Consider the following 24,680-nt stretch of genomic DNA (forward strand, 5'->3'; position numbering starts at 1 on the left):
AAATAATTTAAAAAGAAAGAAAATACTAGGCTATAATCAGGGCTACTTAGGAAACTGAGTTAATGTAGAGGAATTGACATGAGAAAATATCAAATATGGACCCTAGTTTTCAGCCTGTAGAAACAAGAGGATACTGCAATGTTAGACTATTGTAATAGGCTCCAAACTGATTTTTCAAATATCCATTGCTACCCAGCTGACACAGCACTGCTAATATTCCTGAATCATTTTAAATCCCCACCTCAAAACCTTTCATTGTTTCTAGAAAATGCAACTGTTTCTAAACCTGAAGAATGAAGTCTAATTTCTTTGGCTTTACATCCAGATTCTCTCAATTTTTCTGTTCTTCCCCCTCCCTGGGCCTTCCACTTCAACTCTAACTGATGCTTATTTATATGTGCTGTCTCCAGAGCATGGCACATCTGCCCTGACTCCAAGTCCTTGTCCATGTACGTCCATGGCTTAGAAGGCCATCATCTCCCTGATATTAGGGCCATCATCTCCCTAATAAGTCTCACCTTTCCTTCCAGGAACACGTTAGTCTTCCTTCAGATCACCACCCTAATTGCCAAAGATGACAGAATTATTTCACTTTCCTAACTAGGCAATCATTGTTTTTACCATTAAGTAATACTTAGCAAAAAGCTGTTTTATTGGTCTTTAATTTCCTTTCTTTTCTTCCATTTTGCCTCCCTCTCTACCTCCCTCTCCCCTTTCTACCTTCCTTCCTTTCTTCTTTTCCATCCTTTTTTATTTCTCCATGGTCTTGCTAGCGTATTTATGTACCTATTCCATATACTCACTGAGAGTGTCAGTTCTTAACATGATATTTTATATCTATCTGGGCCTGGCATATAGAAGATCCTCAAAAAATGTTTATTGATAACAATTTGCCTAAAGTCAAAGACACAGACACACTGAAGAGCAAAACACACACACAAGAACATAGATTTGCCTATTTCTAACCCTGAGCCAGTTCAATTAAATTATTAGACTTCAAACTTTTCAAATCTGTAATTTTATCATTAAAATTTTTTGAGGTACCATGGAAACAACACAGAAAGAAAGAAAAAAGAAAAAAAAATTTTGAGGATATATCACTAATATGTATATTTTTACTAAAGAATTATATAATTGAATTATTCAAAAATGTGCATTAAAATATGTAAATGTAAAAGTTGACTTTTTTAAAAAATAGTGTATATGAAACAATTTTTATCTTCTTCATAGTAGTGGCTACAAACATTTAAGAATAAACTTCATTGATAAATCCATATGTTACAAAAGCTTCTTGAAATTTTCTGACATGCTTTGATGAGCTTCGGTGTTCATCTTATGATGTGGCTTCTGAGAAGACTGCAAAAGTAGAAATATTCATTCTGTCTTTTACTAGTTTTTTTCTTATATTTGCATTATTGACATTATCTTTGATCTGCATTTTCTTTCTGGAATCATTTTAAGCCACTTGTTCACTTGTAAGTGTAAGCTAAGGGGACAGTAAACAGACTTAACTCTTTCTTCAGTATCCCATGCCCTTCACAGATAACCCCTACCAGTGTCAGTCCATTTATGAAACACATGATATCAATCTAAATATGAATTAACATGGCAAAGCCACTGTCAATCTATACGTGATATATTGGCAAATCCTAATTTGTCTTCTATTTTTATATAAAAAATAAATACAAAAACCTCTAAAACTTTCATTGTATACCTTTGTTTTGTTACACCTTGTACCTGTGTTTTCTTACACACTTCACTTTAAAAGCAGGCATACCATTTTCTTCATAGGAAGAGGATTTCATCCATTCTTCCAATCACGCTAGACTATCTTACTGTAGAAGTTCTGAAGAGTGGGGGCATAGCTAATTCTTACTGGTAGACACCAAATTAATGCCACTAACCATCACCCATATCAGTAGCCTTTGTATTTGCTATTATTTCTTACTACCATTCCTTATTACTCAGTCTCTATCCATGTTAGTTAAAGTTATAATTTGGTTAGTGGAAATTATTTTGGAAATTTATATGAAAAAATTGTTCTATATACTTTAACAGTAAATGTCACTGTATCTAAAGAAACATTGTGCCAACTCTTAACCTGATGGTTAATTTTTTTTCTGTGTTACTTGTGCTTTACCTCTGTCTTTAAGTATAAAATCATTCTACCATTTTTTCCCTATAATTGGAAGTTTCAGCATGACAGTCAATTGATTGGCTACCAGAAACCATGTGATGTAGGTTATTCTGAGCACCCAAAACTTATGCTAACATAAATCAGAAGCAGGAAGCCTGTCATGAAACAGTAGGGGACAGAGTAGTCAAGGACTCGGCTGTATTTGCATCCCAGTCCTGTCTCTTAGTAACTTTGTGGTCCAGGACAAATTACTTTCAGCTTCAATGTTCATGTTTATAATAATATCTACTTCTCAGGGTTGTCATGAGAATTATATAAGATAATGTGTGTAAAGTGTCTGACATCTACCAGACACCTAATAAATGGTAGCTGTTAGTGCTGTTATTGTTATTTCTATTATTAAACTCCCTACAGGGAGGAGTGTTACCTTGCTTTTTCACTTAGCTTACTTAATGTAGCTATGCACTGTATCATCTACTTCTTCCTTCTGTGCAAATAGGCTGGTTTTTTAGAATAGGAATTTGCACTAAAATTAAATGGGTATTTTTATCAAAACACCCTGCAGGTTCATTTTTGCAGGGAGCAGAGAAATCCATATCCCTGACTCGAGGTGGAAGGAGTGAGTATGCAGCAGCTTTGGCATGGGAGAAAGGGAGCTCTGGTCTGGAGGAGAAGACATTTTCTGAGTGGTTAGAATCAGTGAAGGAAAATCCTGTGGTGGTTGACTTTGAGGTAAGAATAAAAATTATTCCAGGTAAGAGACCTAAAGTAGTTCTCTAGCAGCCCAATATGCACATCACACGATTTATTTTCCATTTTCATTTCAGACAATAAAGGAAATGTCTTTCTTTAGCATTCATGCACAATGTACCTTTTTTTATTATTATACTTTAAGTTCTGGGGTACATGTGCAGACTGTATAGGTTTGCTACATAGATATACACATGCCATAGTGGTTTGCTGCACCTATCAACCCGTTATCTACATTAGGTATTTCTTCTAATGCTATCCCTCTTCTAGACCCCCACCCCCCAATGTCTGATGTTCCCCTCTCTGAGTCCAAGGGTTCTCATTATTCAACTCCCACTTATGAGCAAGAACATGCGATGTTTCGTTTTCTGTTCTTGTGTTAGTTTGCTGAGAATGATGGTTTCCAGTTTCATTCATGTCCCTGCAAAGGACATGAACTCATCATTTTTATGGCTGCATAGTATTCCGTGGTGTATATGTGCCACATTTTGTTTATCCAGTCTATCCTTGATGGGCATTGAAGTTGGTTCCAAGTCTTTGCTATTGTGAACAGAGCTGCAATAAACATACATGTGCATGTGTCTTTATGGTAGAATGATTTATAATCCTTTTATAAATAGAAGTATATACCCAGTAATCAGATTGCTAGGTCAAATGCTATTTCTAGTTCTAGATCCTTGAGGAATCACCACACTGTCTTCCACAATGGTTGAATTAATTTACACTCCCTTCAACAGTGTAAAAGTCTTCCTAATTCTCTACATCCTCTTCAGCATCTCTTGTTTCTTGACTTTTTAATGATCACCATTCTAACTGGTATGAGATTGGATCTCATCGTGGTTTTGATTTGCATTTCTCTGATGACCAGTGATGATGAGCTTCGTTTCATACGTTTATTGGCTGCATAAATGTCTTCTTTTGAGAAGCGCCTGCTCATATCCTTTGCCTACTTTTTGATAGGGTTATTTGTTTTTGTTTTGTAAATTTAAGTTCTTTGTAGATTCAGGATATTAGCCCTTAGTTAGATGGATAGATGGCAAAAATTTTCTCGTATTCTGTAGGTTGCGTGTTCACGTTGATGATAGCTTCTTTTGCTGTGCAGAAGCTCTTTAGTTTAATTAGATCCCATTTGTCTATTTTGGCTTTTATTGTCATTGCTTTTGATGTTTCAGTCATGAAGTCTTTGTCCTGAATGGTATTGCCTAGGTTTTCTTTTATGGTTTTTATGGTTGTAGGTCTTACATTTAAGTCTTTAATCCATCTTGAGTTAATTTTTTTATAAGGTGTAAGGAAGGGATCCAGTTTCAACTTTCTGCATATGGCTAGCCAGTTTTCCCAACACATTTATTAAATAAGGAATCCTTTCTCCATTGCTTGTTGTCAGGTTTGTCAAGGATCAGATGGTTGTAGATGTGTGGTGGTATTTCTGAGGCTTCTTTTCTGTTCCATTGGTCTGTATACCTGATGTGGTACCAGTACCATGCTGTTTTGGTTACTGTAGCCTTGTTTGAAGTCACGTAGTGTGATGCCTCCAGTTTTGTTCTTTTTTAGAATTGTCTTGGCTGTGTGGGCTCCTTTATCATTCAATATAAAATTTAAAGCAGTTTTTTTCTAATTCTATGAAGAAAGTCAATGGTAGCTTGATGGGAATAACATTGAATCTATAAATTACTTTGGGCAGTATGGCCATTTTCACAATATTTATTCTTCCTAACCATGAGCATGGAATGTTTTTCTGTTTGTTTGTGTCCTCTCATTTCCTTGAGCAGTGGTTTATAGTTCTCCTTGAAGAGGTCCTTCACATCCCTTGTAAGTTGTACTCTTAGGTATTTTATTCTCTTTGTAGCAATTGTGAATGGAAGTTCACTCATGATTTGGCTCTCTATTATTGGCGTATAGGAATGCTTGTGATTTTTGCACATTGATTTTGTATCCTGAGACTTTGCTGAAGTTGCTTATCAGCTTAAGGAGATTCTGGGCTGAGGCGATGGGGTTTTCTAAATATGCAATCTTGTCATCTGCAAACAGACAATTTGACGTTCTCTTTTCCTAACTGAATATCCTTTATTTCTTTCTCTTGCCTGATTGCCCTGGCCAGAACTTCCTTAAACGTTAAATCCATCACTTTTGCTATTTAACCAAGCATTCTACAGTATGGTATTTAGAATTCCTGGCATGCAGGAAACACCAGGAAATGGAACTTAGTGAATAAAAATGCTCAAACTTGCCTTGGGTAGTACTTTTATTTTTCCATGTATACAATAAATCTGGTTTGTGTTTTTCTTGCAACTCTTTGATGAACACCCCTGTCTTCATTTGTAGCTCTATGAGATAAATGAGATTTTAGATCCATTTGACTTCCTGTTTCTACTACTACTAATTGAATTTACTATTTTTGTATTTGTTGTAATTGCATTAAAAGGTGAGATTTATTATTTATGGAATACTTTACCCACATATCAGCCATATGTCATTTAGAACCTGTTTTGCCCAAAACATATTCACGTTTTTAAATGGCCTCCAAAGAAGCCATTATGTTCATTTTATTTAAATGAAGATAAAATAGTTCAATCATTATGAAAATAGAATCATTTACGTGCAGCGTGAAGATGTATTGGGCTCTACAGGTTATGGGAGAAAAATGAGACCCAGCTGCCCTTCTGGGTACTTGCAAGTCATATTGCACTAGACGGTCATTTCTTTGAGGTTTTACAATGTTAATAAAATGAGCCGTGATTTATCCATTAACTACGTTATTTGTTACTGTAATTCTTCCATTTATCCTACTGGCAAGTTTATTTCTTCATTTTCTCCCACTCCACATTTTCTCATCTAACTCCAACAAAAGCAAAAACTGTCCCTGGAAATAAAGGACATTGAAAGTCTCTCTTATCCTCTCTAGATTTTTGCTGCTTGAATCAAATTTAATGAGGTTTCAGTAGAGCAGTAAACAGTTAACCTAACGCTTGGTCACCTAGCCCAGTGCTTTGATGCTTACATGGGATATTTAATAAATAACATGACATACAACCAAGTAAGCAACACTTCCCATGTAGCTTCCTTCATAGTAAAATTTCAGGGAAGGTAATTGCCATATACATCACACCTGTCCACAAGTAGAAGGCTTTTGCCTGCTAGTTCAATAAGTGGCAATACTATATTCTTCAACAGTCTCTTTGAAGTGTAGAATTTTCAGGCTCTCCCTCTCATTTCATGAGAGCTGGGCAGTAATGGCAACCTATTACTAAAGGGGATGTGACTGGACCTCTTCTCTCCCATTTGCTTCTAGCTTGCCCCCATCATGGACTTGGTAAGAAACATCCCCTGTGCAGTGACAAAACGGAACAACCTCAGGAAAGCTTTCCAGGAGTATGCAGCCAAGTTCGATCCTTGCCAGTGTGCTCCATGCCCTAATAATGGCCGACCCACCCTCTCAGGGACTGAATGTCTGTGTGTGTGTCAGAGCGGCACCTATGGTGAGAGCTGTGAGAGACGGTCTCCAGATTATAAATCCAGTAAGTATCAGGAATCTGTGGTGAGGTAGACACGTTTTCCCCTCCAAAGAATATTCTAAGTTGGTCAATTAAAAAGAAACAAAACTTCTATTAGGATCCTCCACCTTGTACAGGCTCACAAGGAAGATAAATCTGCAAAAAGTGTGAGTCTCAGCTGTAAACTACCAGCTATGTGACCTTGGGAAAGTTACCTAGTTTCCCTATGCCTCAATCTGTTCATCCATAAAATGGGGATAACATCAGTATCTATCTAAGGAATATAAATGTATTATATATGTATCTCAAAAAATACGTGCACAATGCTCAAAACATAAAAAATCAAACATAACATAAAATATGTAATACTAATATTATAAGCCTCTTATGTATTGTAATATAGAAGAAGGATGGCTTTGTAATAAAAGATAAATTAAGCGACAAAGTTTTCATACAGGACTAAGTAATGTTCATAGTTACCTCAAATCCTCCTTAGAAACAGGATAAGGGATGGGAGTAAGAATATATTCTACCACAATTAAAAATGTAACTTAATATGCATCTATTAAGAAGATGTTCATGTTTATACATATATGAGTGCACATTTTTAAAAGGTCTCCAAAGCAAAGAGTACAGAGGTTAACAGTTGAAAATAATTCATAATGGTTGCCATTTTATTTAGGCTTGTGGGAACAAAGCCTAAAAGGAAATCAGGCAATGTATCAGACCCCTTCCACAGGTAATTTCTTTTAATCCTCAGAATAACCCTATCAGATTCCACAAAGGAAATCACTTAGCTAAAAAGTGAGGAAACCAGGCTGGCTTTGCTTCAAAACCCAAATTCAGCTGCCCCATGATCCATGGGGGTGAGTCTTCCTTTGTTCCAGATGCGGTAGATGGACACTGGGGCTGTTGGTCTTCCTGGAGTACCTGTGGTGCTACTTATAAGAGATCGAGAACCCGAGAATGCAATAACCCTGCCCCACAACGAGGAGGGAAACGCTGTGAGGGGGAGAAGCGACAAGAGGAAGACTGCACATTTTCAATCATGGAAAACAAGTAAGGCCGGGTAAGGGGAAAGAATGGGTCATTTCCCCCTAACTCTCACTAACATTGAGAGTTCAAATGGTTGTCAGTCTACTGCTAAGTAAAGAAACAATTAGAAGTTTACCTCTGCCAGCACAGAATATTAATGAGGCATTGGGTCTGCTGCTCTGCCTTTTTCTGTATATAATGTTTTCTGTTTTATACATATACGTATATAGTATGAATACATGTATACGCATAAACATATACACACATGTACACACATATTTATGTTTCCCTTTTAGTGGACAACCATGTATCAATGATGATGAAGAAATACAAGAGGTCGATCTTCCTGAGATAGAAGCAGATTCTGGGTGTCGTCAGCCAGTTCCTCCGGAAAATGGATTTATCCGGGTCAGCATCCTAATCCTCAATTTTGTTTGTGGTTTTAAAAACCTCGAATAGTATAGATTGCCTTTTAATTGGAGTTATTGTTTTCCTATTTGAATAATATCCTGTTGACTTTAAAAGTACAAAATAATATTTAGAAACACTTTGCCACTCTTCCATCTTAAATTTCTTAGAGATGTCTTCATAGCCAGTTGTTAGACTAAAGAAAAGCAGATTGCTTAGGTTTCTTGGAAAGAGAATAGAACTTCAGTGTAATATAAGATTGCATGACTTGTGAGAATTTGCAAGTAAGATCTGGCTATTTCAGAGTCTGAGCAGATACCCTTATCTAAGGAATGTTTAGAGAAACACACTGTACATTGGCTATAATCATAGGACGTGCTTAGTCTGTACTGTCTTATTAGGTTAGAGACCTGTAGAACTCTTAAGTTTCAACTTTTTTTATTAAGCCGCAATATGTTTCTAAGATTTTTTTAAAAGCTGAATACTTTCTGTCAGACAGATCTGTGGCTTTAGACATAAATTTTTCGGGTGATACATGATATCTAAAATTGATCACAGAAGGCATACTTCCTATTTCATCTTACCTTTCTTAAACTTAGTAATATCTTTACATTAATCTGTTCCCAAATATATCACATTTATGATAAAAAATATCAATAACATGCAATTCTTTAAGGCCAACAAATAGTTTTATTCATGGAGTGTAGTCTGGGCTAATGTATCTTCCATATTCACTTATCTTCTGCACATGCATAAGGACAATGTCTAAAAGTTGATGAGGAGGAAATGATTCAGAAGAAGGTAATTTTATTTAGTCTTTACTCTAGAAAAGAGGTTCTCAAACTCAACAATGCATTGAAGGACCTGTTGAAACACAGATCACTGGGCCTCACTCAAGTTTCTGATCCAGTAGGTCTTGGGAAGGGCACAGAAATGTCCATAGCTAATATGCTCCCAGATATTACTGACGCTGCTAGTTTAGGAGCCATGCTTTGGGAACCAATTCTTTTGAACAACAGTCAGCAATCTATGGCCCAAGGCCTAAATTTGACCTACCACTTGAAAGAAATAAAGTTTTATTTTGATTGGAACACAGCCACATTCATATGTTTACATATCATCTATGGCTACTTTCATACAATAATGGCAGAGGTGAGTAATTTCAACAGACACCATATGGCCTACATCTGACTATCCAGGCCACTTGTAGAAAAAGCTTGCTGCTCCCTGCCCTAGAACATTATCCTTAAAATCACATATTGGCAGATCCAGATACCAAAATAACTTTTAATCTATTTATGCCAGCTGCATACAAAGACCATTAAAATTATTGACATTCTCATTTTAAAAACACACAAAGGCTTTAAACAGTGATTCATTATCCTTCTAACTCATTTTATAAGGTTAGATTATATATTCCCATTTTCATGGGTAAATTCATTTCTTATTTTACTTTGCTCTTTACCAAATGCCTGGTCTCTGTCTGGCAATAGTTTTCACTCAAATGTAATAAAATTTTAATTTTTCCTAATAAGCACCTTCTGGAATTTCTAGTGGCAAAATGTCCCTTGTATAGATTCAAACAGAAGCAGATATGCCTAATTCCAGGCTACAGCAATGATGTTATTGTACAAAAGTGTATTTATTTAATGAGTAACACACAAATCCAACCTCCGTAGGCAAGTGAAAGGGACTTTTGGCAAGGTTTTCTGTTTAGTCAGTCCACCAGATGTACTTGCCTAGGTTTGATTATTGTAACATATTATGTTACAGATTAAAATAAGAAATATAAACAAAATTTTAAGGCAATAATTTATTTCAGAAGAAATGTAAGAAAAAATGTGCAGCCTTTGAATAAAATATCCAAATCATGGGTCCATTTCCCTTGGAAACAAAGCATACCAGTAATAACCAACAGTAGGATAGTAGTTTTGCATCCAGATAATTAAGAATCTTCTAGGAGACAAGTTTAACTGTATGACCAAGTAACAACATAAGCTGACAATTGAGCTTTTCACTGTTCTCAAAGTTCCCAACTTCAGTTCTCAGAGAACAACTTCCTAGTCAATTCTTGGTATTTTTACCCCTCTCAGTAAAGGAAAATTGTACTGCATTACTAGTTCCTTAAAAAGGATAATGCTTTGTATTATTTCAGCAAAGAATTAAAGCCCGGCTATGCCAAGATTTATGAGACAGAGGCCTGGTTGTAGAGTTGCCACTAAAAGGTCAGGGTGGGCTGATAAACGTGATAAGCACCATAAAAATAGAACTTTGCATGAGTTTCCCTCAGAACTGGAAGGACGGTGTGCCTCATGAAACTAGGGAAGTCAAAGATTTTTGCAAAGGACATTCTATTTGAGCTGGGTCTTGAGAGAAGGGAAGAGAGAAGGTGTTGATGATACATGGAACAGCCAAGTGGAGGCATGAAAGAGAAGTTTATGTTCAAAGAATGGCAGGGTTTTGTTTTGCTAGAGCATAGCTTTTATGGGAGGAAATGGCAGGTGAGGGTGGTAAAATAAGTTAAAATAAATTATTTCAAACTAAGAAGTATAAGACCCACTTTACCTTGAAAATTTTAGTGAAACCCCTCCCCCCACCAACATGATGATAGTTGTACAATCCATTCATTAATTGGGAAAATATATAATGACCAATGGGTTACTAGGAACTGAGTAACGTTTTTAAGTGATCTGCACACAGTCACAATAGCAACTGTATACGTTTGCTTTAGATGTAAGACATATTATTTATTCAGTTTATAGTGACTATATGGTGAGTATACGGTTTTTCTATTCTAGCAAGAGTAGAACATCCTGTATATAAAGTTTTTTGGTTTCTTCTTCTTTTTTTTTTTTGGTGTTTCATTTGTTTTTTGGTTTTTGTTTTGAGACAGGGTTTCACTCTGTCGCCCTCACGCTGAAGTACAGTGGCACAATCATGGCCCACCACAGCCTCAATCTTCTGGGCTCAAGTAATCCTCCCACTTCAGCCTCCCAAGGAGCTGGGACCGCAGGCACACGCCACCACTTCTGGCTAATTTTTTGTATTTTTGTGGAGACAGGGTTTTGCTATGTTTCCCCAGCTGGTCTTGAACTCCTGGACTCAAGTGATCCACCTGCCTCAGCCTCTCAAAGTATTGGGATTATAGGCATGAGCCATCACTCCCAGCAGGAGGGCAAGTTTTCAACTAAACAAACAAACAAACAAACAAACAAAACCCTAATCAATTCAGGGAGATGGATTAGAAGAATGACCAGTTATAAAGTTGCCCTGGTAAGAAACAATAAATACCATGAAGAAACACAATGATGGCAACGGGAAGGAGAGAACATTAACAGGGTTTTTGGAAGTAGAAATTGAGAGGACTCAATGGCTGAGGAGATCCAGAAGTGAGGGATAGAAAGGATCAGTGTGAGCCTCAAGAGCGTAGAGAGTGTTATTCATAGCATTTATAATTTCTAGTTTCTGTTTTAATGTAGAATGAAAAGAAACTATACTCGGTTGGAGAAGATGCTGAAATTTCATGCCTTACTGGCTTTGAAACTGTTGGATACCAGTACTTCAGATGCTTACCAGATGGGACCTGGAGACAAGGGGATGTGGAATGCCAACGTGAGAACTGGGCAAACCATTTTGCTTGACTACTTTACAGAATGAATGTGCCCAATATAGAAACAGTAAAATCACACTCTTAGATCAATACATTTTACTAGTTTTTAGTAATTCTAGTGAAAGATTTCGTGAAGCAGAAAATAAATGGAAGGGCTCATTTGCTGAAACTGGATTTCCAGATATCTCCATATTTCCATGTTCCTGCTCCTACATATTACTGTCACACACACAGGACTGTGCAGTGTGCACTTCAAAAGAAATCCAGGAAATCTGCAAACTATATCTAACCACAGACATCTGCCTTGCCCAATGTTCAATTTAGCACAAACTGTTGAGTTGCAAGATGATATTTACAGTCTTTATGTATCAGAAATGGGATTGTGTGTAAGATGTCGTTTTCTCCAAGACACTACTCCTTGGAGCATGTTCACATTATTTGCTGAGAAAAAGTGAATGAGCTTTAGGCTCTGCACGTATCTGTGCTAGAGTAAAGTAAACAATGAGACTCAAACAAGGCTTGAATGGGGACTCCAAAGGCTTATTGTGGGACACCACGAAGCAAAGTTGAGCCCAGTGTGAATTAGAATGCCCTGCCTCTGCATCACTCACAGTATGGTAACTTGCACTGGGAGAAATCCACTAGGGCTAAGAGAAAAGAAAATTCTTGAAAGGAAAAGGTCCCAGTGATTTCATAAAAGTTGGATGTGTGTGGAGCCAGTTCTTTAGCAAGGGAAACTTAGATAATGAAACTAAAGGGAATTTTTCAATGAAATGTCTGAGGGAAAACCTGGGATTCTTATCCCCCAGGTTTTCTGATCAAAAGGAGGTGCCAAAGCTGAACAAATAAAGTGAATCTCATTAAAATCACTTCTTCACTTGCATAAAATTTGCCTATATTTTTTGTTTTTTTTCTGTGCCACTAAACACACCTGAAATGTTGCTCTCCTGCAGGGACAGAGTGCATCAAGCCAGTTGTGCAGGAAGTCCTGACAATTACACCATTTCAGAGAGTGTATAGAGTTGGTGAATCCATTGAGCTAACTTGCCCCAAAGGCTTTGTTGTTGCTGGGCCATCAAGATACACATGCCAGGGGAATTCCTGGACACCACCCATTTCAAACTCACTCACCTGTGAAAAAGGTGAGTAGCAGTTCAGTGTTCTGGGATCTGATAAGGTGGTGCACCCTGAGATTGGTAGTATGGCCTCTACAGCCTTGCTATTTCTTAAGCACAGAAAGGCTAAATAAGACACCAGTTTAGACAGTATCGGTCAAACAGGAACTATGCAACAACTCTGCTAATTTCCCAAGCTCTTTGCCATCCTGCCTCCTTTATTCTCTTCTGGGGTTTTATAATATGTAAAAGAAAGGGGGGAAGTTAATCTTTTTGAATAAGCTTAAATAAAATTATCCATAAAGAGAGCTCATAGGAATTAAAGAGAACTTGAGGTAAGTATTGTGTCTTGGTTTCACTAGACTTCTGATCATAATGATAAATTACAAGGAACGTAAGTAAGTGTCAGTGTAATGAATGTATGTGGAAGCCATAGGCTTCAGAAAGTTAAGATCTTTTGGACACCGTCAGCAGTATCCTCTTCATAGAGCACATGTGTATGCCACACACATGCATGCATGTGCACACATGTGCCCTTAGATAAGAAATTGAAATTATAATCCAAACCGAGAAATGGGAATGTTCCACAGCTAAAGGAAATAGGTAGCCTATTTGATATACCTTCTCTCCAATAAGATTGACAGAAAGACGAATGAGGGGAGTCACAGAGAAAGACAATCATCAATAAAACTGGACACTGAGGTAAAGACACTTTCAGACAGGGAAACATTATTAGTTCTTTTGATGTGAAAAAGTTCTGCTTCATGACGATGTGAGATGCTACACAGTTACTTTTTTCCTTACTATAAGAACTGGATACCTCCAGTAGCCCTTCAGAGGATCTTCCTGCCCTAAGCACTTTGCTGACTGTGTGGAGTATTGTTGCTCAGGTGCTGGGCAGTGTAGGCAGCTGAGTCCCAGCACTGCTTCAACCTGAATCTGATTGGAAGAGCAAATTCGTTGCATAAGATCATTGACAATTGCAAACCTGTAGTGATAGAGCAAGCCTCTGTGCCACTTGATAGCTGATTGATTCTCTTTGGAAACAATGTACACCTTGCTGCTCCTCCCTGGCCTAAATGTAGAATTACAAAGGGCAAAGAGGCATAGGTACACAAAACCAATCCCACCTCAATATAAACCGTAGTAGCTAAAGCCTAACCAGAACTACAGGTCTCCATGTTCAGGAAGGCTCTGGGCCAAGTTTTACCAATTAGAATGGGGGTAATAGAAGGAAATGAAAACAGCTGTGAATAAGAAAACTTAGACATTTTTTAAATGTTTAGTTTTGCTTCTAACACGAACCACCTTTCCTTATCAAATCTTCTACTTCACAGGTTTAGAGGAGAAAGTGTGAGCTGAGCCTCCAGTTCTGCCTTGGCAATTAACTTGCTCACAAGGTCATTTTGGTTCTGGGGATGCCTGAATGTCAGATCTGGATCCAAAAAAAATTGTTTCATTCAATAGACTCAGGAGTTTGGCCCCAGGTCCAGGTTCTCTAGGTGGGCCTCAACATGAGCAAAGAAACAAAAGTTCCCTCTTTCATAAGTATACTCCCAGTTTCGCTCCATTTTCATCCCCCTCCCTCGTCTACACGCTATTCAGGTCCTCATCTTAGTTCAAGCGTCATTTCCTCATGGATCCTTCCTTACTCTTCCCAATTGGGGTCTTTATGGTTATGGGGTCTCCTAAAACCATGTTCCTTTTCTTCAGAATACTGGTCTTAGCCCTTAATTATAAATCCATTATTATAAGTATTTGATAAATATGCTTTCTCTTTCATTTTTCCTCTCTTCTCCTTTCCTATTCTCTCCTCTACCTTCTTCCTTCCAACCTTTTTTTTTTCCCACCATAATGTCCTAGTACCTAGAATGTCATGCAGGGATTAATACCTACATTTAGAAGCTGCATTTCTCCCTTGATTCTTGTAAGAAAATCTGACTTTCAAGTCATTCACATCCATATTGTTAAATCTAATGGACATTTTTTTCCTTATCTTCTTTGACCTCTCAGCAACCTTCAGCAATGTTGACCTTCTGCACCTATGTTCTTTCCTTGGCTTCATATTCTTGTTTAGCTCCAACATCTCTTGCTGTTGCCCTCTATTTTTGGCAGGTTCCTCCAGTGCTTGGACACTAATCACTGGAGTTTCCCAAGTCTTGGATCTGTCCCCTTGACTCACACAGCACTCTCCTACTGAAGAATCTCACCCACATGCATAGCTTCAGTGATTCCCCCATAGACTAATAACAGATTTAAATCTTTAGCACAGACTTTGCCACTGAGATTTAGACATGGATATCCAAATTCCTATATATTTACATTGTTTGGATGTCTTAAAGATACCATAAATTCAACATGTACAGAGGAGAACTCTTAAGTCATCACCCTTGCTTCCTAAAACTAAGCATTTTCTAATATTTTCTATTTCAGGTAAGGCACCAATGTGTATTCCCTTATTCAAATCAGAAACCTAAGAAACATATAATTGACAGCTCTAATAACTTACCCATAATATGTAATATCACTGTTTTACCTGCTAGATGTGTCTCAAGTTTATCCACTTCTCTCCATTTCCACCTCTGGAATTTTGGTCCAAATTATCATCCTCTTTCACCTGAACTGCTACAATCACCTCATAGATTATCTCCCTGGGGCCCTATTGACCACCAGTCTCTTCAAATCCATTCTCTGCACAGAAACCAGAATTAATTTCTTTTTCAAAATCCAGGGCTGATTTTGTCACATGATTCCCTGCTTAAAACATCAGAGACTGTCTACTATTTATAAAATGAGACCCTGTTAGCCCCCTGCACATCCTATCACACAACCCACCTCTCTGGCCACATCTTATTCCTTACTCTCATTTTTCAGCACTTCAACCACACTGGATTCTTTCAATTTCAGGAAACTCACATGCTGCCTCCCTTTTGAACATTTCCATTCATTAAGTTTCCTCTGCATTGAACAGCCTAACTTTTCTTTCTTCATTTTACCTTTCCTAATCTTTCTAGCTATGTCAATTTTTTATTATATGCTTCTCTTTAATAGCACTAAGAACAGCAACAATTCTATATGTATATTAGTGCTCGTTTGATTAATGTCTATCTGTACCCACAAGACTATAAGCTTGGTGAGCACAGGATCTGGGTCAGTTTATGCTCAATCTACTGTCTCCAGAACCTTACAGAGTCCTGGGAATATCATTCATATTCAATAATATTTGAAAAACAAGTGAACAGAAGTTTCAACGGTTCCATTTTCTTTAGTTATCTGAACATAAAAGCAATTTTAGATTGGAAAATGACACCTCATGTGCACTGGAAAGGACCTTTCAGATGGAATATTTATTGACAACATATTTAGAGAAGTCAAAATGAATGCTGTAACTCCAGGAGATAAATATGAATCCTTTACCACCACCTCTTCTCTGAATTCAAGCTTACCACTTAGAATCCATGCTGTGCACTTCTTTTCTCCTTTTTTCTTTTGTTTCAGATATTCTGACAAAATTAAAAGGCCACTGTCAGCTGGGACAGAAACAATCAGGATCTGAATGCATTTGTATTTCTCCAGAAGAAGACTGTAGGTAAGAGATACCCTACAGACTGTGTCTGGAAATTGGGAAACCCAGTCTAGTGTAACCAGCTTGATGGAATTGCTGAGCTTCTTGAAGCACAAACATGAAATAAATGAATTTTCCATATAACTGATATTCCTGTGCTCTGCTGAATTCTTCCTTCCCCATTGAGTAGCAAGTTTTTTAATTCTCAACCCAGTGTCCTAAGTTTGCATGGCTTTGTTTATTAAAAAAATCTAATTTTGGTTATAAAGGCTTAATTTCTGCACACTTAAACACTTTAAATTCAGTTATATCAGCACCTTTATTTTCCTCCCACTCAAGCCCAGAGCTTGGAGGGGGGCTGGGAAAACAAGCAAAAGAAAACGTGTTAGTGAGTTAACATACTACATTGGTTACGTGCCCCTGTATTTTTCTGGTCTTCATATGGAAATGCTTGCTTTCCTCTCTTGTGCAGCCATCATTCAGAAGATCTCTGTGTGTTTGACACAGACTCTAATGATTACTTTACTTCACCCGCTTGTAAGTTTCTGGCTGAGAAGTGTTTACATCATCAGCAACTCCATTTTCTACATATTGGTTCCTGCCAAGAAGGCCGCCAGTTAGAATGGGGTCTTGAAAGGGCAAGATTTTCATTCAATAGCACAAAGAAAGAATCCTGTGGCTATGACACCTGCTATGACTGGGAAACATGTTTAGGTAAGTTCCACTGGTGATCATACTAAATGTTCTCACTTAACCTTCATCTCAGCTTATTTGTGTTTATACATCATCTTTCTTAAAAATAACCTATCCTTAATCAAAAATAATTCCTTTTCATTATAAAAATAATCATAAAATGATTTAAACAGAAAGGAAAATTATAATCACCCAGAAGTAGAAATAACTACTGTAGTAATGTGGGTGCATATCTTTCCAATCTTTTCCCTGTGCATATTTGGAAATATCTTTTCTCTGTGCATAATCAGAACCACCTGACTATGCATTTGGAAATATTACTACAGTAATGTGGATGTATCTCTTTCCAATCCTTTCTCTGTGCATAATCAGTACCATCCTGAGGCCCCAGTGGGAAGAACACCTGTCCCGATCTCATGCTTCAGGCATCCCTCCGAGTCCCAACTTTGGAGGGTCTTCACCAGAAGTGTCTAAGTTTTCTTCTGGTGGTTGGGACTGTCTGGGACCAATAGTGCTGTCCAGGTAGGTCTGGATTTTGCAATGCCAAAGCATCTTTCTTAAATTTCTTTAAGTCCTCTTTCAGTGCCTGGGATAAGCCAAGGCTGACAATACTATTCAAGTAGGACACCCTGAGCCCAGACAGTGTCCCACATAAACCCAGGCACTGTTAAATTTTCCGACTCTCTACTGCTTCTCCTCCCCACCATGCATGGGGTCAGCCAGATGCCCCAAATAGCTCTGGGGCTCATGCCTGTGGAGTCATCTCTGGCCCAGAGCTAGACCCTCATTCTCAGAAAACAGCTTGGTGAACAAATTGCTCCTGCTAGCCAGCAGGGCATTCTTGCTCAAGATTACTTGAAATTAGAAAAATAGTATGATGCTGACACACTAATTTGGGGTGACTGCAATTGTTTATAGGCAAGCACCCCATAAAAAATTTTATTCCTGGGACTCAAACATCTCAGGAGTGGCCTTGCATATGATGCAAATTTTTTAAATATAAAATTGGATCATAGTCTACATGTTATTCTATATATTACTGGTTTTCATTTACTATGTCATAGAACTAATTTCATATCAACACATATTATTCTGCCACATAATTCTCAATGTCTGCGAAAGTCTATATGGGTATTATGATTTATTTAACCAATCTTTGGTTGGGCATTTAAATTGTCTCCTGCATTTTGCTATCATTAATAGGGCCTTCATATATAAACCTGTCACAAATCAATCTGTGATCTAAGATTACTTCCTTTGGATATAGCCTAGAAAAGGAAATCTCTAGGTAAATATTATTTTTAAATATTAATTTTTTATTGATATAATATATTGGCTCCCTATCCAGAAATGTTTTGCCATATTATATTTCACTCTAGAACATATAATAAAGACTGCACTCCCACACTCTCACCAAACCTTGGAGTTATCATTCCTTTGTATCTCTGCCAATTTGGTACTTAAGGAGTGGCATTCTATTTCCATTTGCCCTAAGTTTACTGGCAATAGACATTACATTTGTGAATTGTTTAGAGGCAGGGACTTCAGAGCAGTACTTTTGTTCCAAGGCGAAGTTTGACCCTGAAATAGCCCAACTAAGCTTTATATCTTTTACAAAAGATGGATTGGAGATTACAACTTAACAGAACCCAAATAGTTAGACATCTTTCCTTTGTGGAATTTTACCAAAAAGGCATCTTAAATTGGAGAATAAAGTATGCAAAAGAATCTTTGCTGAAACCACCTTACTTTTGCAAAAGAAAGATAAAAACTGTATGTTCCCCTTGAGTAATTTTGACTTTGTGGCCCAGTGGTCTTCAGCTCAGTCCTGGAAAGAGGAGAGGTCTTATTACTCAAAACCAGGTCTTTCCTGATCCATGTACAGTTGATTATCAAGATTCAACTCCCTTGACAGGCCACAAGATTGAAACCAGACAGAGGGTAGACACAGCTGGCATCTGATGGTGATAACTCAGGAGGCCAGTATCTGGGGTTTTCAACCTTCATGCTATGTCTGAACAAGGCAGTTCCACATAAGATACAGCAAACCAGGCCCTGATATGTATGTTGCTTAATTCTAATAACTATTAAATAATCTTTTAGACAAAAACCCTTTTTTTATGCTTGACCAATGCCATTACCCAACTGATGTCTCTCTTGCAAACAATAATTGTGGTAGAAAAGTGCTGAAAGTATTATACAACATCATTTTGAATTGAAATATAAACTTTTTCTCTGAGAAATATAGTGTAAGAACATTATTGTCAAAAATACATAGAGAAAAGAAAAGAAATTTGGTCAGCAGGGAAGGTAAGAACTGGTCCCTGACTATACTGTAATAGACAGGTCAGGCATTTGGGGCTGTCTTTAGTGTTACCTTCCGTTCTTCCTTATTTATCATAGAGAAGCAGTCTCTTCTATTGCAAAGAATTTATTTATTTTTTGCTATTTTCCCACAAATTATTCCTTTCAAATCTGCCTGAGTGAAAAATAATCAACAGTTTTCAATTTTATCAAAATGCCTGTCTTTACTATTACGCCTTTGTTGTACACATATCTAAATCCTCACATACTTGAGGAGTCTAAGTTTGTTTTTAAAAAGTACTAACTGTGACTACTTAACCAATATTGTTCAAAATGCTTTGGGTAGTCAAACTAACACATGAACATTTCTTAATAGAATATTTATCTAGGCAATTTAAAATATTTTTTGGTTCTGCACACAATCAGGAAACTCAAAGCATTTTTTTCTCCGAAGACATGATTTGCCTCTGCCAGCTTTCTTTAATTGGTGAGCAAAAGTAAATGCCACAGAGGGTTCTGTTTGGATTAGTACTATAGAAAAGTATCAGTGATAGCATTTATGAAGACAGAGAAAGCTGTCTTTTATTTAAAAAAACGTATTTTATACCCAGGCCACTCATGGCAAGTTGGAATATTAGTAATTTTCAGTTCAATTGAACGTCACTTTGATTAAACTGTGTTCTTGATTACACTGTGCTCTTAGTTACTCTTTTCCTTCTCTATCTACAATGAATTTTTTTAAAAGTTTAAAGTAGAATTTCAAAGTAACATGAAGGTCACTATTCAAAAGTTACAACATAAATGAAATTCCCCCGAACGCCTATTTATCAATATCAAGTATTTGATCTGAATTTCAGAAATATCTACCGCCAACCAACAGGAAGGGGAAATTTGTTCAGCCAGCATCCATTTAGCAGCCAATGTGGAAGTCACTATTCAAGGCATGATGAGGGTTTTTAAATGAGGGTCTCTTTTTACCCCTCAAATTGTTAAGGAGTAACATTAGAAAATAATCACATGAATCGCTTTAGTACAAGGCAGAATGTGATAAGAGCTATAAGAGAGAGAAACATCTTCTGGTCTGGAAAGGTTTCTTAGGCATAGAAGCATGAGAACTGAATGTTAAAAATGAATTCGTGGAGGTGGTGGGAAGGGCCTTCTGGTGCTGGTAGTCTGAAAATTTAAGCATGGGTAAAGCTTAAATGCTCTTTGATTAGGCAAAGAATATTTAAGTTATAACCATACTAACAGAGTAGTGACCGTGGCCCTTCCAAAAACCTAAGGAACCGATTTCCTAACCAGAGGTGGAACAGTCACCTGTCTTTCACCAAACTCCATCCCTTCCAACAATGGACAAGAAATTCTTTCCAACAATGAATGACAATTTTCCCTAGCTGTTTGACAGAGAACAGAGTAAGGAAATAAATGGTTTTTCATAAAATGTTTCCTACCAAGGGCAAAATGCCCAGGCACGTGGTGCATATGAGTATCTCCCTACTTCCTTTCCCCTATTTTTTCCCCTCAGTTGAGATAGATGGGAAAGAATTAATGTCTGCCTAAAATAAGCAGTTCATTCATGACCTCATTCCTGATACTCATGCTGACTGAGGTATTTTGGCAATATGAATTATTCCAAATCCATTAAATAAATTTATTTTTTGTATGCTTATACCTGTACCCACAATTCAGAATTTGAAATCAGTTGATCCGGAGAATTAACTGAGTACCTTGTTAAGAGCTGAATAGAACACACAGACAGATGAGCTACACTTCTCTCTAAAAAAGCACTTAGCAATTGTCTTGGGGAAAAGACATATGAAAAGCTAACTAATGTTTTTTTTAAAAGTCAGATATGGTACTAACAAGTTTACACCACTGAAGTAAAGATCTGCTTTAGTTCAGCCATTGTGGAAAGCACTGTGGCGATTCCTCAAAGAACTTAGAACAGAATTCCTCGAAAAACTTAAAACATAATTACCATTTGACCCAGCAATCCCATTACTGGGCATATACCAAAAGGAATATAAATCATTCTATCATAGAGACACATACACATGTATTTTATTATAGCACCATTCACATTAGCAAAGACAGACTTAACCTAAGTACCCATGAACAATAAACTGGATAAAGAAAATGTGAAAACGTGATACAAATACAACATGACATGCTATGCAATCATAAAAAAACAGTAAGGTTATGTCCTTTGCAGCAACATAGATGGAGCTGAAAGCCATTATCCTAATCAAACTAATATAAGAACAGAAAACCAAATACCACATGTTCTTACTTATGAGCAGGAGCTAAACAATGAGAACATATGGACACAAAGAAAGGAACAACAGACACGAGGGCCTACTCGAGGGTGGAGGGTGGGAGGAGGAAGAGAATCACAAAACTACCTATCAGGCACTATGCTTATTACCTGGGTGATGAAATAATCTGTACACCAAACCCGTATGACATGCAATTTACCTATATAACAAAGTTGCATATGTATCCCTGAACCTAAAAGAAAAAGAAAAAAAAGAGAAAATCTGGTCAGACATTGTGGTTCACACCTGTAATCCCAGTACTTGGGGACACCAAGGCAGAAGAATCCGTTGAGCCCAGCAATTTGACACTAGCCTGGACAACATAATGAGACCTTGTCTCTACAAAGAATAATAGATTAGCTGCGCTGGTTGGGCGCACCTGTAGTCCCAGCCACTTGGGTAGCTAAGGTGGGAGGATCTCTTGAGCCCAGGAGTTCAAGGGTGCAGTAAGCCATGATTGGGACACTGCACCCCAGCCTGGGAGACAGAATATGACCCTTCTCAAAAAAAGAAAAGATCAAAAGATCTGAGTATGGGTATGTTGCTGTGAAATGCTTCATTGAGGAGGCAAGACATAGAAACCAGACATGTGGGGAGAAGTAGGAAAGAGCACATCGGTCTGGCAAAAAAGGCAGATGGCATGGGGAAAGAACAAAATCTAGAACACATTTGGGGTCTTGTTGGAAAAACAGAGAGTTAATCTACTTGAAATGAAGAAAGTTAAAAAGATAATGTTGGAAATGGAAGTTGAGGCCAAACTGTGGAGGACCTTGACCTTTGACTAAACATTCATATATAATAAATGAATCTATAAACCTTTGTTCAAAATTAATTTAATATACTCGGCTTTGGTAACTTTATCACTAAATGATTGTTTTAAACCTGTTTCATGAACATAAGACTTAAATGAATTATGAAGTGTTTTCATGATTCCAAAAGCAGGCCTCATAGGAGAATCACCCAATTTAACTATTAAAAATACAGATTCCCAGGTATAACTCAATAATATTCTTTTATTTACTTATTTATTTATTTATTTTGAGATGGAGTCTCACTCTGTAGCTCAGGCTGGAGTGCAGTGGTGCCATCTCAGCTCACTGCAACCTCCAGAGGGTCCCAGTTCAAGCAATTCTCCTACCTCAGCCTCCCAAGTAGCTGAGATTAAAGCTACTTGGAGCCACCATGCCCAGCTAATTTTTGTATTTTTTAGTAGGGACAGGATTTCACCATGTTGGACAGGTTGGTCTTGAACTCCTGACCTTGTGATCCACCTGCCTCGGCCTCCCAAAGTGCTGGGATTACAGGCGTGAGCCACTGCGCCTGGCCCCCAATAATATTCTTGAAAGAAAGAAGCAAATGTGATATATAGTTACAGATATCGTTAAAGACCTCAGTACTGTGAGTCATGTATTATTTAAATCCTGCTTCTACCATTTACTAATTGTGTAGCAATGGGCAAAGGGCTTAACTTCTTTGGGCTCAGCTTCTTCTTCTGTAGAATTAGTATGATAGCCTAGTTCCTATGTTTGTTGTAAGGGTTCAACAAAGTAATGCAGGTAAAGTGCTTGGCATATTGTATGGCCTCACAGTACACACTCTTCAAATGATAACTACAAATGTACTTAGACAATGCCAATGATTTAAAAAAACAGAAAGAACAAGCTGAAGATAATGAAGAAATGGATCGATAGGACTAGTGCCTGATTGAATGTAGGCAGTGAGTGAGAGGGAGGTGCCAGAGATAGTTCAAATCCTCTCATTGGATGTGGACAGTGAGACAGGGGTAAGTGCCAGAAATAGGCCAGCTCTTTAACCTTACTGGCTTACTAGTGCCCTCCAGTCTCTTACATACAGATCTCTCTATTCAATCACAGTTGGGTCTTTGGGGTCATTGCCTTTGGTGGGATGTTTTGTTGTTTTGTTTTGTTTTTAATTCTTGTTTTCTAGCTTTCTCATTCATTGGAGAAAGCTTTAGACTAAACTTAATTCAACACCATCAAGGAGCTCGACACCCTAGGGATGAGTTAGGCAAAACCAAACCCTAATGTACTGTGGTGAGTCACACTGTCTCTCTCTCTCTCTCTCATTACAGCCTCCACTTCCAAATGTGTCTGCCTATTGCCCCCACAGTGCTTCAAGGGAGGAAGCCAACTCTACTGTGTCAAAGTGGGATCGTCAACGAGTGAGAAAACGTTGAACATCTGTGAAGTGGGAGCTATAAGATGTGCAAACAGGAAGGTGGAAATACTGCATCCTGGAAAGTGTTTGGCCTAGCACAATTACTGCTAGACCCAGCACAATTAACAGATTTACCATCCGGAAGAAACAACTTCTACAAATGAGAATTCTTGTACAAACAGCAGACTGGCATGCTCAAAGTTACTGACAAAAATTATTTTGTGTTAGTTTGAGATCATTATTCTCCCCGGCCTCTTCTGTTTGGCATGTCTTATTCAGTTCCAGCTCATGACACCCTGTAGCATGCCTCTAGATATCAACTTCCACAGCAGTCTGGTAAATTCTCCTGTTCACATTGCACAAAAATAATGGGACTCCTGAGGCCCTTAAGAAGCCTGTGATATTAAGCATTTTCACAGTTAGAAATAAGAATAAAACCATAATTTTCTTCAATGAATCAATAAACAGAAATCTCTAGAACCTCTAAAACACATTCTTGAAACCCAACTTTCATGTCTTCATTCAGCAAACAATTTTATTATGTATACAGGATGTCAAGTACTGACCCAAAGTCATGAGAACTCAGCAAAGAATACAACAGACAAAAGCCTTGGCCTTCATGAAGTATACATTCATCCAGGGGGAGACATACACACAATGAAATAAACAGGTAAAATATGCAGCATGTTTTATGGTGATCATTGTTTTGAAGAAAATACAGCAGGGAAGGGTGAGTCCCGTTTTTAATTATCATCTTATGCAAGGAAATATTCCATAACAACAAACATCACTGTAGGGATGATTGAACTCCAGTGGAAATTAAAGTAGTCAAGAATAAACTTCTGGAGTTCTATTCTCTCAGAAAGTAGAAAAGAGATTCTCTTTGCCTCAACTAAAGTGCATTATAAAGCTTTAGGGTGAAGTGTATGATGGATGGAAAACTGTCAGAGAATTTTGAAGGAATGGTTTTTTCAGGTAAGTCATATCTTTTCATTAGACCATACAAAGCAGAAACCAGTTTATTAGAGAGGCTAGGGTATCAATTTGAATTGGAGAAGAGAGGCATCTTTGGAGCAGCA

At 37.6% G+C, this 24,680-nt stretch overlaps 1 protein-coding gene across 3 annotated transcripts in view; it reads left to right on the plus strand.

Moving 5' to 3' along the window:
- Nucleotides 1-24,283, plus strand: part of C6 (complement C6) — a 69,644-nt gene extending 45,361 nt beyond the window's left edge. For all 3 annotated transcript variants that reach the window (XM_032278864.1, XM_032278865.1, XM_032278862.1), the window contains exons 10-18: nt 2,703-2,869; nt 6,177-6,402; nt 7,266-7,437; nt 7,710-7,821; nt 11,301-11,433; nt 12,385-12,573; nt 16,045-16,135; nt 16,584-16,825; nt 23,516-24,283. In XM_032278864.1, coding sequence (XP_032134755.1) covers nt 2,703-2,869; nt 6,177-6,402; nt 7,266-7,437; nt 7,710-7,821; nt 11,301-11,433; nt 12,385-12,573; nt 16,045-16,135; nt 16,584-16,825; nt 23,516-23,697 — 1,514 coding nt within the window. In that variant the 3' untranslated portion in view covers nt 23,698-24,283. The remainder of the gene's footprint in view (nt 1-2,702; nt 2,870-6,176; nt 6,403-7,265; nt 7,438-7,709; nt 7,822-11,300; nt 11,434-12,384; nt 12,574-16,044; nt 16,136-16,583; nt 16,826-23,515) is intronic.
- The last annotated feature ends 397 nt before the right edge of the window (nt 24,284-24,680 follow it).

Source organism: Sapajus apella, unplaced genomic scaffold (assembly GCF_009761245.1).
Source record: "Sapajus apella isolate SASKATOON/1434 unplaced genomic scaffold, GSC_monkey_1.0 scaffold11, whole genome shotgun sequence".
Classification (NCBI taxonomy): domain Eukaryota; kingdom Metazoa; phylum Chordata; class Mammalia; order Primates; family Cebidae; genus Sapajus; species Sapajus apella.